The sequence below is a fragment of the Lynx rufus genome, unplaced genomic scaffold (genome assembly GCF_022079265.1).
Source record: "Lynx rufus isolate CCGP_SWC_20201006 ecotype Redwood Valley unplaced genomic scaffold, mLynRuf1.p SCAF_13, whole genome shotgun sequence".
In the NCBI taxonomy this organism is placed as follows: domain Eukaryota; kingdom Metazoa; phylum Chordata; class Mammalia; order Carnivora; family Felidae; genus Lynx; species Lynx rufus.
In genome coordinates, this window is record NW_025814827.1 from 5,450,968 (window position 1) to 5,465,040 (window position 14,073).

The 14,073-nt window shown below is 45.7% G+C and overlaps 1 protein-coding gene across 1 annotated transcript in view; it reads right to left on the reverse strand.

Annotated features, from left to right (window-relative positions):
- The window catches only part of THSD4 (thrombospondin type 1 domain containing 4), a 194,674-nt gene that overhangs the window by 13,180 nt on the left and 167,421 nt on the right, over nucleotides 1–14,073 (reverse strand). The window contains exons 6-9 of the mRNA XM_047074427.1: nucleotides 10,323–10,452; nucleotides 9,310–9,514; nucleotides 8,587–8,760; nucleotides 736–909 (exon numbers count right to left, since the gene is read on the reverse strand). Coding sequence (XP_046930383.1) covers nucleotides 736–909; nucleotides 8,587–8,760; nucleotides 9,310–9,514; nucleotides 10,323–10,452 — 683 coding nt within the window. The remainder of the gene's footprint in view (nucleotides 1–735; nucleotides 910–8,586; nucleotides 8,761–9,309; nucleotides 9,515–10,322; nucleotides 10,453–14,073) is intronic.

The window sequence follows — 14,073 nt, forward strand, 5'->3', positions numbered from 1 at the left end:
GACACCATGCAGTGTCTTTCTCTGTCTGGCCTATTTAATGTCCTTCAGGTCTACCTGTGTTGCAACAAAGGGCAGGATTTCCTTCTTTTTTATGGTTGAATAATATCTCTACTACATCAGTTATATGTATTACATCTTCTTTACCCATCCACGTCTCAACAGACACTTAGGTTATTTCCAGATGTTGGCTATGGTGTGTAATGCTTCTACGAACACACTGATTTTGCTTCCTTTGCATATATCCCCACAGGTAGTATTTCCGGACCCTATCTGTTTGTGCTTCTGACACTCAAATACAGAAATACAGACAAAACTGGCTTTACCGATGATAATAATGGCAGCGGCAGCTATGACGTAGAGTGTATTTGTTGTATGGCAAGCAAATGCGCTGCATTCTTTATATACATTTCCTTCTTCATTTCTTCTAAAAATAACCTCATACAGTGCGGTCATTAGCAGCATTTTATAGACAAAGAAACCATGCTAGACCATACTCTCCTAAGGGCGGGGATATTTGTTTTGTTCATTGATGTAATTCATGTGCTTAGAGGAGCACATAGTAGGAGCTCAAGAAACACTGTTGACTGAATGCAGCTCCAAGAGCATAAGTAGCCTCTCCAGGGTCACGGGCAGCACTGCTGGGATTCAAGCCCAGGATGCCTGGGCTACTCCCATTCCTGGTTCCTGACCCCTCTGCTGTGGATGCTCTTACCAGAGACAGTTCTGGCCACTCACCTGGCTCCAGCTCCCCGCAAACCACTCCACCTTGCCCGTGCAGGGCCCGTTGTCACACGGGGTGGCCTCCGCTGGCCGGTTGTTCCCACAGCCCTCCAGGGGCAGGCTGCTGACGTGGTTGGTCATGCACACCACTGAGCGTGTCCGCACTCCAGCCCCACACTCCGCTGAGCACTGAGAGACAGGAGATAGTTCCATTAGAGGGGACACCCCTACAGGCTCGGAAACCACTCTCAAATGATGTGAAGGAGAACCAAACATCTCATTTCCCTACCAACTCTTTCCCTTCGGAGTCTCTGATCACTTTTCCCGCATAGCCTACTCCATTATGGAGTACCAGTATGGCAACCCCGCCCCCCCATCTTAGATTTTCTGGGACAGTCTTCTTTCCAAATATCCTGTCCCACTATTGCGATTCATACGCTTACACACTTGTCAGACTACCTGTCTTGGCTTTTGCTTTTGAAAACATATCCAGTAGCAGAAGAATGAGAGCATGAACACTTGGGCCTCTGTCTACCTGCTGGTAGCCGACATTGGGCTAGTCTGGGGAGACTGGGGAAGTGAAGTCTGTCACCTCATCATTGCCGCCTGCTATTGAGTCCCTGAAGGCCACAGCTGTGACAGTGTTAGGAGACAGCTTGGTATAGAGGGAGAGCTTGGCCCAGGAACCAGACACATCGATGTTAATATGTCTACTAGCTGGGTGGCCTGGGGCAAGTGACCCAGCCCCTCACGTGTTTGGCATACTCACCTGGGCAGCTGGCATAGGACAGGTAACGAATGATGTGCTCTGTGTACAGCAGATGTCCAAAAAATGGTATAAGGGGCTTTAAAGGGTCAAGTCCTATATCTCCACTCTAAAATAGAGAAACTGAGGCAAGGTCTTCACTTACAGCCACAGAACCACCAGTGATTTGTCTCCTATAATCACACTGTTCTCAGCTAGTGCCTAGTAAACACATTCCTGAGCCATACCCTAAAGCTCAAAGAGCATTCTCCATCTGTCTTGAAATACTTTGGAATGCTGCCTTATTTTGCTTCTCATCCTGTACATGCAGACATTTTCTGGACCTCTCTGTCTGAGTGTTCCCCAGATACCTCATGTCCAGCATGTAAAATAATGGGACCCCCTGCCTTCACCACCAACCCCATTGCTACTCTTGGTTTTCCAAGTTGTGCTCAAATTTCTACCAGGATTCAAAAGTTGACTGTTCTTCTGAGTTCTTGCTTCCAACATCTAGCCAACCATCAGGTCTCACAGATGTGGTTTGACCACATTTTTTCCTGTTGTGTTCCTTTCTGCCCACGGCTCCCAGCACTACTAATGCTCTTCCCCTGGACTGTGGTCACAGCCTGTTACTCAGCCTCATCACCCTTTCTAATTTGTTGGGCTTCCAGGTGTTGGGACTGCCATGCTGAAAGTCCCCCTGATGCCGTCCCATTCCAACATGGATTTCCCCACCTGACATCAAAGCTTTCCTAGAAGATGACCTCAGTCAACCTCAGCCAACCTCAGTCTTCTAGGCTAACTCACCATTATTCTATCCCACACACCTCATGCTGGACAGAGCCAGGGTCCTCCATTCGCCATCGCATGAAGGGCTCACTGGACCTTGGCCATGCTGTTCCTTCTATCTACCTAGAGCGCTCTTCCCCTTCCCCAGGACACACCAAAATCTGTTAAGGCTCAGCTCAGATGCCAGTGAAAACTCCCTGCATTGCCTGATTCAATACTCTCTTTCCAGCCTCAGGATTCTCAAGGCACTCTGCATTCTACCGTCTTCCTCTACCGTTACTTATGTCCTACTTTGCTTTATTCTTTCCTTTATAGAAGTAGGCTCAGTGAAGGAAAGGACTATGGAATCATCTTTAGTTCCTTCTCAGGTCAGCACCTAACTTATGGGCAAATCCATGAATATCAGTTGAAGAAATGAATACAGACTTGGGTCCTTCCTTGCTCGTTTCTCTTCTGTAACCATCACGTTCCAACCCGGAAAGTGGCCCTTCAGAGCTCAACCAAAGCCTGTTCTAACGGTTTCTGCTGGGTCTTCCCTTAAAAACAGAAGGGAAATTTGTTTCACTGATGTCACTGTTTTTTTAAAAAAAATAAGCAATGGGGCGCCTGGGTGGCGCAGTCGGTTAAGCGTCCGACTTCAGCCAGGTCACGATCTCACGGTCCGTGAGTTCGAGCCCCGCGTCGGGCTCTGGGCTGATGGCTCAGAGCCTGGAGCCTGTTTCCGATTCTGTGTCTCCCTCTCTCTCTGCCCCTCCCCCGTTCATGCTCTGTCTCTCTCTGTCCCAAAAATAAATAAACGTGGAAAAAAAAAATTAAAAAAAAAATAAGCAAAAGCGATGTGATTTAGAAAAAATTTGAGGAAAGAAAAAAAATACAACCCTGTTTCCTTATCAAAATTTTCATTTTCTTTTTTTGTACATTGCTGTCTAGTCTTGCAAAATCACAGCCCAGGGTGAATAATCAAACATTTATATGACCACTGCTGGGCTGGGCCTGACTCCTCAGGGAGGAAACTCTTTGTAGCTTGAAGGGGATTAGAATATGCCACCCCAAAATATGCTGCTTTGACCTATTTTTAATTGAAGGTGATTGAGAAACATCAGATCCAGGAAGGGCTCTCTGCCTTCCCCCTTCCTGCCTAAAAGCAGTGCATAAGTTTCCTGTGAGAAATTTCTGCCTAGTACCAGGAAGAAAACATTTTTTTTTTTTTTTGAGGGAGGGTACAGAGACAGAGGGAGAGAAAAAGTCTTAGCCAGTCTCTATGCCCAATGTAGGGCCCAACGAGGGGTTTGATCTCATGATCCTGAGCCGAAACCAAAAGTCAACACCCAATCGACTGAGCCACCCAGGTGACCTAAAGAGAACATTTTTATAATTGCCATTGGGGAGCTAATGCCAAGAGGAATGTAGACAAACTTTACTAAAATAACTCTAATCCTCCATTAGTTTCCCCAATATATAGACAAACTTAACTAAAATAACTCTTATCTTCCATTAGTTTCTCCCATATATTTCTCAGCCACTTTCCTACAATTTACTGTCCTGGAAGCCCCAACGCCTTTCCTTGGTCTAGTCACTTCTTCAAAATTTACCACTCTTTGTTAAAATGGTATATAAGCCCTCAAGTCTAGCTGCTTCTTTGGGATTTTCACTTCTTTCTTATTAAGCTCCCTGTGCCATGTAAAAAAAAATTAACATTAAATAAAATTTGTTGGCTTGTCTCTTGTTAATCTGGCTTTTGTTAGTTTAATTTGCAGGCCTCCATTGCAGAACTCAAGAGGGTAGAGGAAAAGAGCCTCTCCTACAGGCTCACAAATGCTTTGCATGACTTATACTCTATCTGCACTGTTACTGGGAATTTGAGCTAATGAGTCAGTCCTTTTTACAAAAAAGAAAATCTTTTCTTAGAGTAATTGGAATATTCTAGGCTAAAGGGTTTTTTTTATTTGTTTGTTTGTTTCAGCTGTATATTATCTGGTCTCTTTCTTAGCCTCAAACACTCAAGATAGTTAAATCCTCCTGAAGAATACAAGGTGAATTGAATCTAAGTTATCTTCCTGTTTCAAATCCTAAGAATATTTCTTTCCATGTAGTTTCCATTTGACCTACTAACTTAATTTCTGCTTTCCAAACCAAGTCATATACACACATCTGGGAAAATGTCCTCAGACCCCCATGTGCTTAATTTAAAAGAAGAATGTTACGGGTCGAGCCAAGTACCCAATGAGAGAACATTACAGAGATGAACCATGTAGAGGAGCTTGACTTTAGCATACAACCGCAGCGAAAAGCACAACACATTTCGACTTGAAAGTAGCTACCCACCCCAAACCTGGCTCAGGAAGTCTCTCAGCAGGAATCAGGGGGAATCATGGATCCCTACCAGGAAGCACAGACTACCCTTCAACTTGCACCAAAACACACCCACTCACTGTCCCTGAAGGATGTGCCTAAAAGGGCCAGATCCTCTTGGTAGTCAGAAAAGGACCTGACTCCTAACTGAACCTCTGGGCTGATAAAACACTGAGAGGCATCATGAAATGCCTGAACAGCCCTGTGGTGAGGACTGTCCTGTCTCTCCAGCTACAGCCGAAATGCTAAGGCTTGAGGGACTAAGAGGCCGTAATGGCTATTCCTGAACTTCAGGTTCCTGTATCATCTTCTGTAACTAAGTAACAAAAAGCTCAATGTTTTGTTTCTTCTCTTGGAAAATACCCTTAAGATATGAGGGTGGTGGACTTAAAAAAATTAAAAAAAATTTTTTTAAACGTTTATTTATTATTGAGAGACAGAGAGAGACAGAGCGTGAGCAGGGGAGGGGCAGAGAGAGAGCGAGACACAGAATCTGAAGCAGGCTCCAGGCTCCGAGCTGTCAGCACAGAGCCCAATGAGGGGCTCGAACCCATGAACCGTGAGGTCATGACCTGAGCTGAAGTCGGACGCTCAACCGACTGAGCCACCCAGGCGCCTCCCCCCAATTTTTTTTCTGTTGTGACTAAATATTGCACGTGTGTTTAAACTTGTCACTAAAGTTTACTTTTTGAATTAAAAAGTCAATGATGCCGATGTCTCATAAGGTCCACCCTCAATTAAAAGGAGCTGCAAGGATATTTTTAAGGTGAGTCAGTGAGTCAGAAAAACTATATATCCTTGGAAGTTTAAGAGAAGATTCAGATGTGAGATTACAACCTCAATTCAATCAGGTAGAGATTAATTAACTTTATTTGCAATCGGGCAATAGGATGTGTTCTGGATCCTTTAAGTGTTTGTAAACTTCACTCACTTTCTCTAATCTCTCCCACTTGAGCTAATTAAATGGAAGCTGGATCTCATTCATGCCTGGCATTACTAAGTGCTCAACACATGTTTCTTCCAGTTGCAAAAAAAATTGCGTGGTTGAGACTACAGCTCAACAGGGTTGATTGTGAGACAAAGCCACTACTCACATGTGAAAGACTGCCACCAGCTGGTCATTCCTGGGGTCTGACCCTTTTTGTGAGGCTAAGTCGTGACTCAAAAGCCCACTCCAAGGTCCCAGTCTCATCTAGGTCATGGTTTCGAATATGTTACCCCTGAATGCTCATTCAGCAACGTTACCAATGAGGAAACTGAGGGTCAGAGAGCAGCTTGCTCAAGGTATAATGAGAAATAAGCCCTTGGGGGAAGTGATGCCACAGCCAATGCACTTTCCCTAAAGCCACCTGCACCCCCTTCCCACTCATCTACTCCAACCACAAACATTCAGGAATAATGACACGTTCTAGGGGTAGATAAACCAAATTTCTTACAACACAGGACTAAACTCACATGGCTTAAAACATCTTTCCAAAAAAGAACAAAAAAGTTCTCCTAACAGAAGAATGAAGTGGTCACCCCTTCCTCCGTTTAGAATTTTAAGGCACGAGTTAGATCCATCAAGTACTTATGTTAAAATGCAAAGTAAATTTACATTAGAGGGAAATTGACAAGTCTTTTTTGGAAGGGAAATAAAGAATAGGGGTCGATTCAGTTATAGTAGATAAACAATAGCTGAGTCTAATTAAAAGTCATGCTTTAAAGGTTTCTAATGCCATCAACATGTTTATAATTAATACATACGTGAAAAAGGAAGGCTACCAGATTATACATATGTAGTATTATGATTTGTATCCTTCAAATATGAATGAGTACAAAAGAGATATGTATAAAGGGCGCCTGGGTGGCTCAGTTGGTTAAGCTTCTGACTCGATTTCAGTTCAGGTCATGATCTCACGGCTGTGAGACTGAGCCCTGTGTCGAGCTCTATGCTGAGCGTGGAACCTGCTTAAGATTCTCTCTCTCTCTCTCTCTCTCTCTCTCTCTCAAAAAAGAAAATTCTCTCTTTTTTCCCCTCTCCCCTGCTTGCATCTTCTTTCTCTCTCTCTCTCTCTCTGAAAAAAAAAAAAAAAAAGCTATGTATGTAAGGTATGTATGAGTAGGAAAAAGCTTGACAGTAGCTTTTTTTTAAGCTTACAAATCTTAAATTATTATCTGCTAGTGAAGAGATTATTGGTATACTTTTCTGATTTTTTTCATATTTTTTATAATAGTATATGTTACTGTATGACCAGAAAAAGTGAATGTTATTATTTTTTGTCCATAACTACATTAGCTCTTTAATTGGAAATACATATTATTTTTTTTTTAAGTTTATTTATTTTTGAGAGAGAGAGAGCCCACATGTGTGAGCGGGGGAGGGGCAGAGAGAGAGGGAGAGAGAGAATCCCAAGCAGGCTCCACACTGTCCGTGAAGAGCCCGACATGGGGCTCAATCCCACAAACCTTGAGCTCATGGCTTGAGGTGAAATCAAGAGTCAGATGCTCTGCTGACTGAGCCACCCAGATGCCCTGGAAATCCATATAATTTAAGTGAAAAACTCTGTGAGAGAAAATGTTTGCAAATGCACATTAAAAAAGCAGAAAATGGCATTTTTACTATTTTATTAAGTGGAGGTAAGTTATTAAGTGTGTAGTCATATAAGAACTTTGATTAAGGGGCGCCTGGGTGGTGCTCACTCTCTCTCTTTCTCTCTCACTCTCTCTCTCAAAACAAATGAACACTAAAAAAGGAACGATGATTAAATATTTTAGATTAAATATTTGAAATGCATTAGAAACTCAGTTGTCTTGCATTGCCTATCTTTGCATATAGCCTATTATTAACTACATTGTTTTCTGTAAATAATTTTCTTTGCATTCTAGAATAATGATTGATCAAGATAAAGCATTTCCTGAGAAAATAATTTCAGCTATTTTAGCCTTTACACAAGCATTCTGAAACTTTCATTTGCTCTAGGGAATGTGAACCTTCAGAAAAATTTCTAAGTTTCCAGTCTGTTTGGACTTACAAATCATTGGATATTCACAGAAGAACTTATTACCTTGAGCACTGCATATTCTTCATGAGGTTACATACAATGGATTAAGGATTAAAAGGGTTTAAGTGCTCCAGACTTTAAGCTATTTTGTTCCTTTGTTTCATAACTTAAATTGGTATCATAAATTCTGTGTATCATAAACTTTTATATTATAGGAAACCGATATTTTAGCTGAAGGTTTTATGTATATTTGACAAAAATTATTTTCATCCAACGTTATTAAAAAAATTTTTTTTCAAGTTTATTTATTTATTTTGAGAGAGACAGAGACGACGTGAGTAGGGGAGGGGCAGAGAGAGAGGAAGAGAGAGAGAGAGAGAGAGAGAGAGAGAGAGACCCAAGCAGGCTCCTAGCTGTCAGTGCACAGCCGGATGTGGGGCTTGAACTCATGAAACCGTGAGATCATGACCTGAGCTGAAACTGAGTCAGATGCTTAACAGACTGAGCCACCCAGGTGCCCCCATCCAACATTATTTTAAAAAGTCTTCCCTACAGAAAAATGAAAGCCCAGCGTCATTCTTTTTATTCATCTGCTTGTGCACTAAATTTGCCCAGTTTACTCTGAACACAAAGGAGTTCTGGGATGGCTAGAAATCCAATAGTAAATTCACTATTTAATATTCATTGGGGTGCAAAGGAGAACTAATATTCTTTCACACCCAGTGCTCCCTCTTGGAGGCCCTCCGTCTTCCTATAAGGATAGAAAGCCTGCGAGAGGTCGTCTCTGGGCCTTTTCCCCAAAGTCAGAAATTACCCTCGTAATTTTTAGTAATCCTAGTAATTTCTAGTAAGTCTAGTAACTTGTAGTAAGTCTCGTGGTTTCTAGTAAGTCTAGTAATTTCTCGCGGGCGATTTGTCTTGGTGGTGTTGGGGCGCCCGGTAACACGTGGACCCTGGGCCCGGCTCCAGAACCCAGTGTGCGGCCGCCATGCTCACCCTTTCCCCCCACTCGGTGAGGAACCAGCTCTTCGCGCAGGGCCCCATGTCGCAATTCTCAATGTCGTTGGGCCGCAGCTTCATGTTGCACTCCTCATCATCAACCACGTCCCCGATGTTGCTCACACACTTCACGTCTCGAGTCCTCTGTCCCACCCCACAGGGCACTGAGCACTAAAACACAGCAAGATCACGTCAGTGGAATGGGTGGTGTCACCTCCGGGGGCCTCTCTAGCTGTGGTGCCCTCATCCTGGTCACCTGCCACCTGAGCAGGGGACCCACTGTGTGGCTGAGTTCCTCTTTCCCCCTCCCCCGCCACGCAGTGCTGTCCGAGGGGAGGGGGATCCCAGCCCTGAACACCTCACAAGTTTTTTCCCTAAGACTTTCTCGGATGTCCTGCCTACTCTGCTGCTCTGGGCCTCAGTTCTGTCATCTGTAAAACAGGGGCGCAAGACGGGAAGGACCTGGCTTCTCAGGACACGCGAGAGCGAGGAGACGCGTATGCACGTGACTCGCGTGGGTTCACCCTTCAGGTTGGCCGTGGGTGGCTGGGACACTCTCCCAAGCCATCGGTCTATTCTGCGGGTTGCACAAAAGTGCTCCCGGAACCACTCGGGACGGGTTCCCTCCAGGAGACCTCAGGGCTGTCCTGATAGGTCTCGGGGTGGGGGTGGGGCGGTGGGGTGGGGGTGGGGAGGCAGTGAGCGCCCCGCCCCGCGTACCGAGGTCCAGTCTGTCCGGATCTGCCACTCGCTGCAGATCTTGAGCTGGCAGGTGCTGGTGGTCTCGGGCTTCTCCAGGTGCTGGCAGCGGTAGGGCTGCACCGTCAGGCTGCGGTTGGCATACACCTGGCGGCACAGAACCTGGCGATGCTGCATGCCCAGGCCGCAGGTCTTGCTGCACTCAGACCACTCTCCGATGTCCCAGCTGGCTCGGGAATGACAGAGAGCGACAGGGACGGGTCAGCGTCGGTCCGCAGGAAGACAGCCAGACCCCGCCCGAGCCAGCCTGCACGGAACCGTCAGAATCCTTCCGGGTGAGGCTCGTCCTAGAGCATTCTTAATGGTCGGCCCAAGGGCCATCGGGCTCCGTAAAGGAAAGTAACCCACTTTGGAACTTAGAAATCTTTTTCCAGTATTCCTTTTTTTTTTTTTTTTTTCTAGTTACTCGTCAGTTTCACAATCCTCTCCTGTCTCCCTGCTTTGTCATTCAGTTAAATAAGACACGGGCGCATGCTCATTACCTATGAGAATGTATCTGTTACTTTGAAGATTACATTTGGACCCTTCTTAGGGCCCTTCCCCTGTCCTTCCTTCTGCAGGTGTCCTATTTATCATTCAATAGCCAGCCCCGGACCTCTCCTGAGACTCTTTACCCGACTCCTCCTGGCTGCTGTCTTTGTGACTCGCGTTATTCTGTGTACACAGCTCACCTACCACACTGACCACGCTGGACTGTAATTCTCTGCTTCCCTCTCTCCTTTCCTCGCCAGGCTAAAACGTAATTGCTCCTAATTACCAAAGGCTGGCTGGTCAGGGCTGCAAGTTAACTGTGTGCATCCCGAGACAGGTGCGCGTGTTGAACAGACTGCAGCTTATGCACAGACCAAGTCTCATGTTCCTAAATCAGATGTACACAGGTTTAAAAACCGGATTGTATCTGCGATTGAGGTCCTATGCACGAGCAAGTAGAAGTGACCCGACAAAAGGCCACCTGCACCGAGAGGCCATCTTACAAGGCTGGGCAAGGGAAGATGTTGCAGGGTTCCTCCTCGGGGGTCGGCTTCATGCTGGAGTCACAGTAGCTCTCGGGAACCTCTTCGTGGGTGTTTCTGTGTACACAGCGAAAAATCGGGAACTGCGATCCTGCAAACACAAGAAGAACTTCTGAGGGACCGTCCCGCACACTTGAATGGTGGAGATGCACAGAGATACCCAGGTACCGATGAAGAGAGGCCACAGAAACGGAACAATCCATATGCACACACACGGGCCGCCAGGCATTGTGGGTGCAAAGAAGGGTAGGAATAGTCACTGCCCTTGGAGAGCTTACGATCTCTTTGCGGACACAGCTGCTAGGGGCAGGCAAAAATAGTTTTCGTAACAGTTCAAGATAGCACTAGGCAGGAGAGAGATTGTGAGCACTAGTAATAACCGTTTGCAGGTTTTCTGGAGACATCACAGAGAAAGGGTCCCAGAAGCCCCAGCTGGATCCTAGAGAATGGTTGGGTTTGGGCAGCTGTGTGCACATGTGTCTTGGAGGGAGGGGGCCGTCCAGGCAGCTGAACGTGTGCCTGTATGATGAAGAGGCAGGCTGAAGCAGAGAAGTAGGAAGATTTAAGACAGGCTAGAGGAGCAGCTGGCTTCCCCTTTGTAAAGCATCTCACACATTCCCCGAATAAAGTACTGATCCAATGGTATTTTTAGGTATTTGAGTGGATGTCTGCTTCCCATGAGACAGTGAGCTTCTCAGAGACAAAACTCATTCTTGTCCATCCCTGTAATCCCAGTACCTAGCAGAATAACAGCTGCTCAATAACAATGCTGAATGGCTACTTATCAGAGATCTAATATTTGTTTTTATTACTTTGCTACAAAAAATCATACTAACTTCCTCAGGGTTTTTGTTGTTTTGTTTTAAACACTTTTTAAAAAAAAGTTTTTATTTGGGGCGCCTGGGTGGCGCAGTCGGTTAAGCGTCCGACTTCAGCCAGGTCACGATCTCGCGGTCCGTGAGTTCGAGCCCCGCGTCGGGCTCTGGGCTGATGGCTCAGAGCCTGGAGCCTGTTTCCGATTCTGTGTCTCCCTCTCTCTCTGCCCCTCCCCCGTTCATGCTCTGTCTCTCTCTGTCCCAAAAATAAATAAATGTTGAAAAAAAAAATTTAAAAAAAAATAAAAAAAGTTTTTATTTATTTTGAGAGAGAATGAGAGAGAGAATGGGACAGGCAGAGGGAGAGAATTCCAAGTGGGATCTGCACTGTCACTGAGGAGCCAGACTCGGGGCTCAGAGTCACAAACCGTGAGATCATGACCCGAGCTGCAACCAGGAGCCAGACGCTCAACCGACTGAGCCACCCAGACACCCCTGTTGTTTTGTGTTAAATACACAGCTGAGTTTCACTGGCTTCATGTGGATAAATCTGTCTTGGAGAGAAAGTCAGAATTTTTTAAGTGAGATCTGTCGCTTTCAAAAAAAAAGCCCTTTCAATTCTGCCTTCCTCTCTCTGCTGCTCCCTGGTGGCAGCCCTGGAGTATTACTAGTGAAGGTGTACAAAGAGAAATGTCATCAGGCCAAGCAACGGTCTGAAAAATAAGATGCTTCTTCACAAATAATTGCCTGTCCCCTCAGCCAACCCCCAGTCGAGGCCACTACACAATTCCTGCTGGGCAGAACACTATCACTTATTCTACAGCTCTGTCTTAGCTCTGTTGCTAATTGGCCAGGCGTTCAGAGTTTCTGAACTCCCAACTTGCTACAATTTAATTGAAACTGGAAGGATAACTTTTAACATAAAGGTCGCAATATTTCATCAGCCGTGAAAAGTGTGTCAATGCTTGTTTCAGCTGATCTTGTGTGATGACCCAGCCAGAGGGAAGTTCTCGTAAGAAACCCGACAGTTTGTAAGACAGTTCTGAATCTGAAATGGTCATGTGTTTCAAAACCACTCTGCTAGTAAAAATTTCTAATGCGGCTATTCCTTGAGACCATTATTTAAAATCATGTCTCAATTAAGTATAATTGTTAGCTCAGTAAAAAAGCAGTACTGACTTTTCCCTTAAATTAATTTAATTAATAGGAAGCAAACAATTTTTGTGGAATTGAGTTTTGTCTAGTGACATACCTGCTTCCTTTAAGAAGAGATTTTTAATTAAATTCAACGAACATGAAGCACATCGTGCTCACTTCACAAAGATGAATAAGATTCCATTCATGCCTTGCAGGGTATCCATTTGGGACCCAGCTATTAAGGGATTAAGTAAAAATCTTATTATTTATCCCTTCGGACCATGTGGGTCTAACTTTTCTGCTAGCAAGTTTGTGAACTGGAAAGCAAAAGTAACTATTCCAACCACACGGCACGCAAATGAGGGGGCAATTTAATATCTTCAGCTAGAAGGATGCAGGTAACCATAGGAATGCTCTGTGCCTCGGAGAGATGGGTTCTGCTTAGGGCTGTTAGCACATGGCCACTGCCTGCCTCCCCCAACCCCTTACGGCCTTTACAGAGCGCCTGTCCACCATGCAGCTCCCGTGTTCAGTCGAGGACATGGGTTCAGAGGCTTTCTCTCTCTGATGGTGAGAAGGCACCAGAGCTCTAGTGACTCCGGTGACCACAATGGTTTCTTTCTTTGTTGATCTCCGCAGAGAGGGGGACTGTTACTCAAAATGGCACCTGGCCATCTCTTCACTGTACAGCGTGCCATTCAATTATGCCTCTAATTGCTGACAAGCAAGAATGGGGTGGTGAGGTCAGGTGCTGGCTGGGCTTCAGGCAGCAGGGAAAATCCGGGATCGTTTTCGTTGGGTTTTGTGTTGTGTGTGTTGATCAAAACAGGACTCTGTTATCCTGGAGGAGGGGACGGTGCCGCAGGTAATCCAAAATGAGTAACTGAGGCAAGTCAGTGAATTCAGGGGACAGTATATAGAGGCCGGTGAGGCACTGTGGAGAGAGGCACAAAATACGGAGCAAGAAAAAAATTAAATCACCCTAGTCGTGGTACCCTAGGAATCAACGGGGCCAAGCCAAAATTTTGACCAGAGGTCTGGGCAAAATGCTGGATGGAGTACAAGCCATCTGGGATGCTCGGGGCAGGGCCCCTCTCTGTGATGGTGACATCGTGATGCTGAAAGCACTTCCCCAAAAGGGAGGTTTTCACACGAAACCTGTGGAAACGTGTGGTCTGGTGAGCTCCACCAGGACCGGAGGAGGTCTGTGTAGGGACAAGTGGTGAGGTTGCAGGGGGCGTGGATTTGTGTTGTGTATAAAAGAGCTGGGCGGCACCAGTAGGCTCAGAAGGTCCTGGTCCCAGCACATCTGTCACTACTGCTGAGCAAAAAACACTGCCGCATCCACGCTGCCTCGTCTGTCCTGCAGGTGTGGCCACTGCTGCCTGCTGGGAGCAAACCTTCCAGGGAGCCAAGGGAGGGGCACCCCCGGCTGCTGCCATTTGTCACGAGGGAGAGCAAAGGGGCTGGGAGTACAAGTTGCGGGGGTGGGGGACAGTACATCTCTGCTCTCGTTTGATTTCCGAGGCACGTCTTCCGTGTCTCTTTGACTGGACAAGCCGTGCTGTTTATCAGGGTAAAGAAGAGAATGCACACGTCATCCCGGGCATCCGAGGGGCAGATGACGTGTGTATGTGTTTGTGTGGGTCCACAATGCAAAAGAGAAAGACTCTATTAAGGACGTTAAACAAGATAATATGGAAATCTAGAGAAAAAGATTCTTCAGTTTCGAATACATAAATCCACGCTCTTTCAGCTAC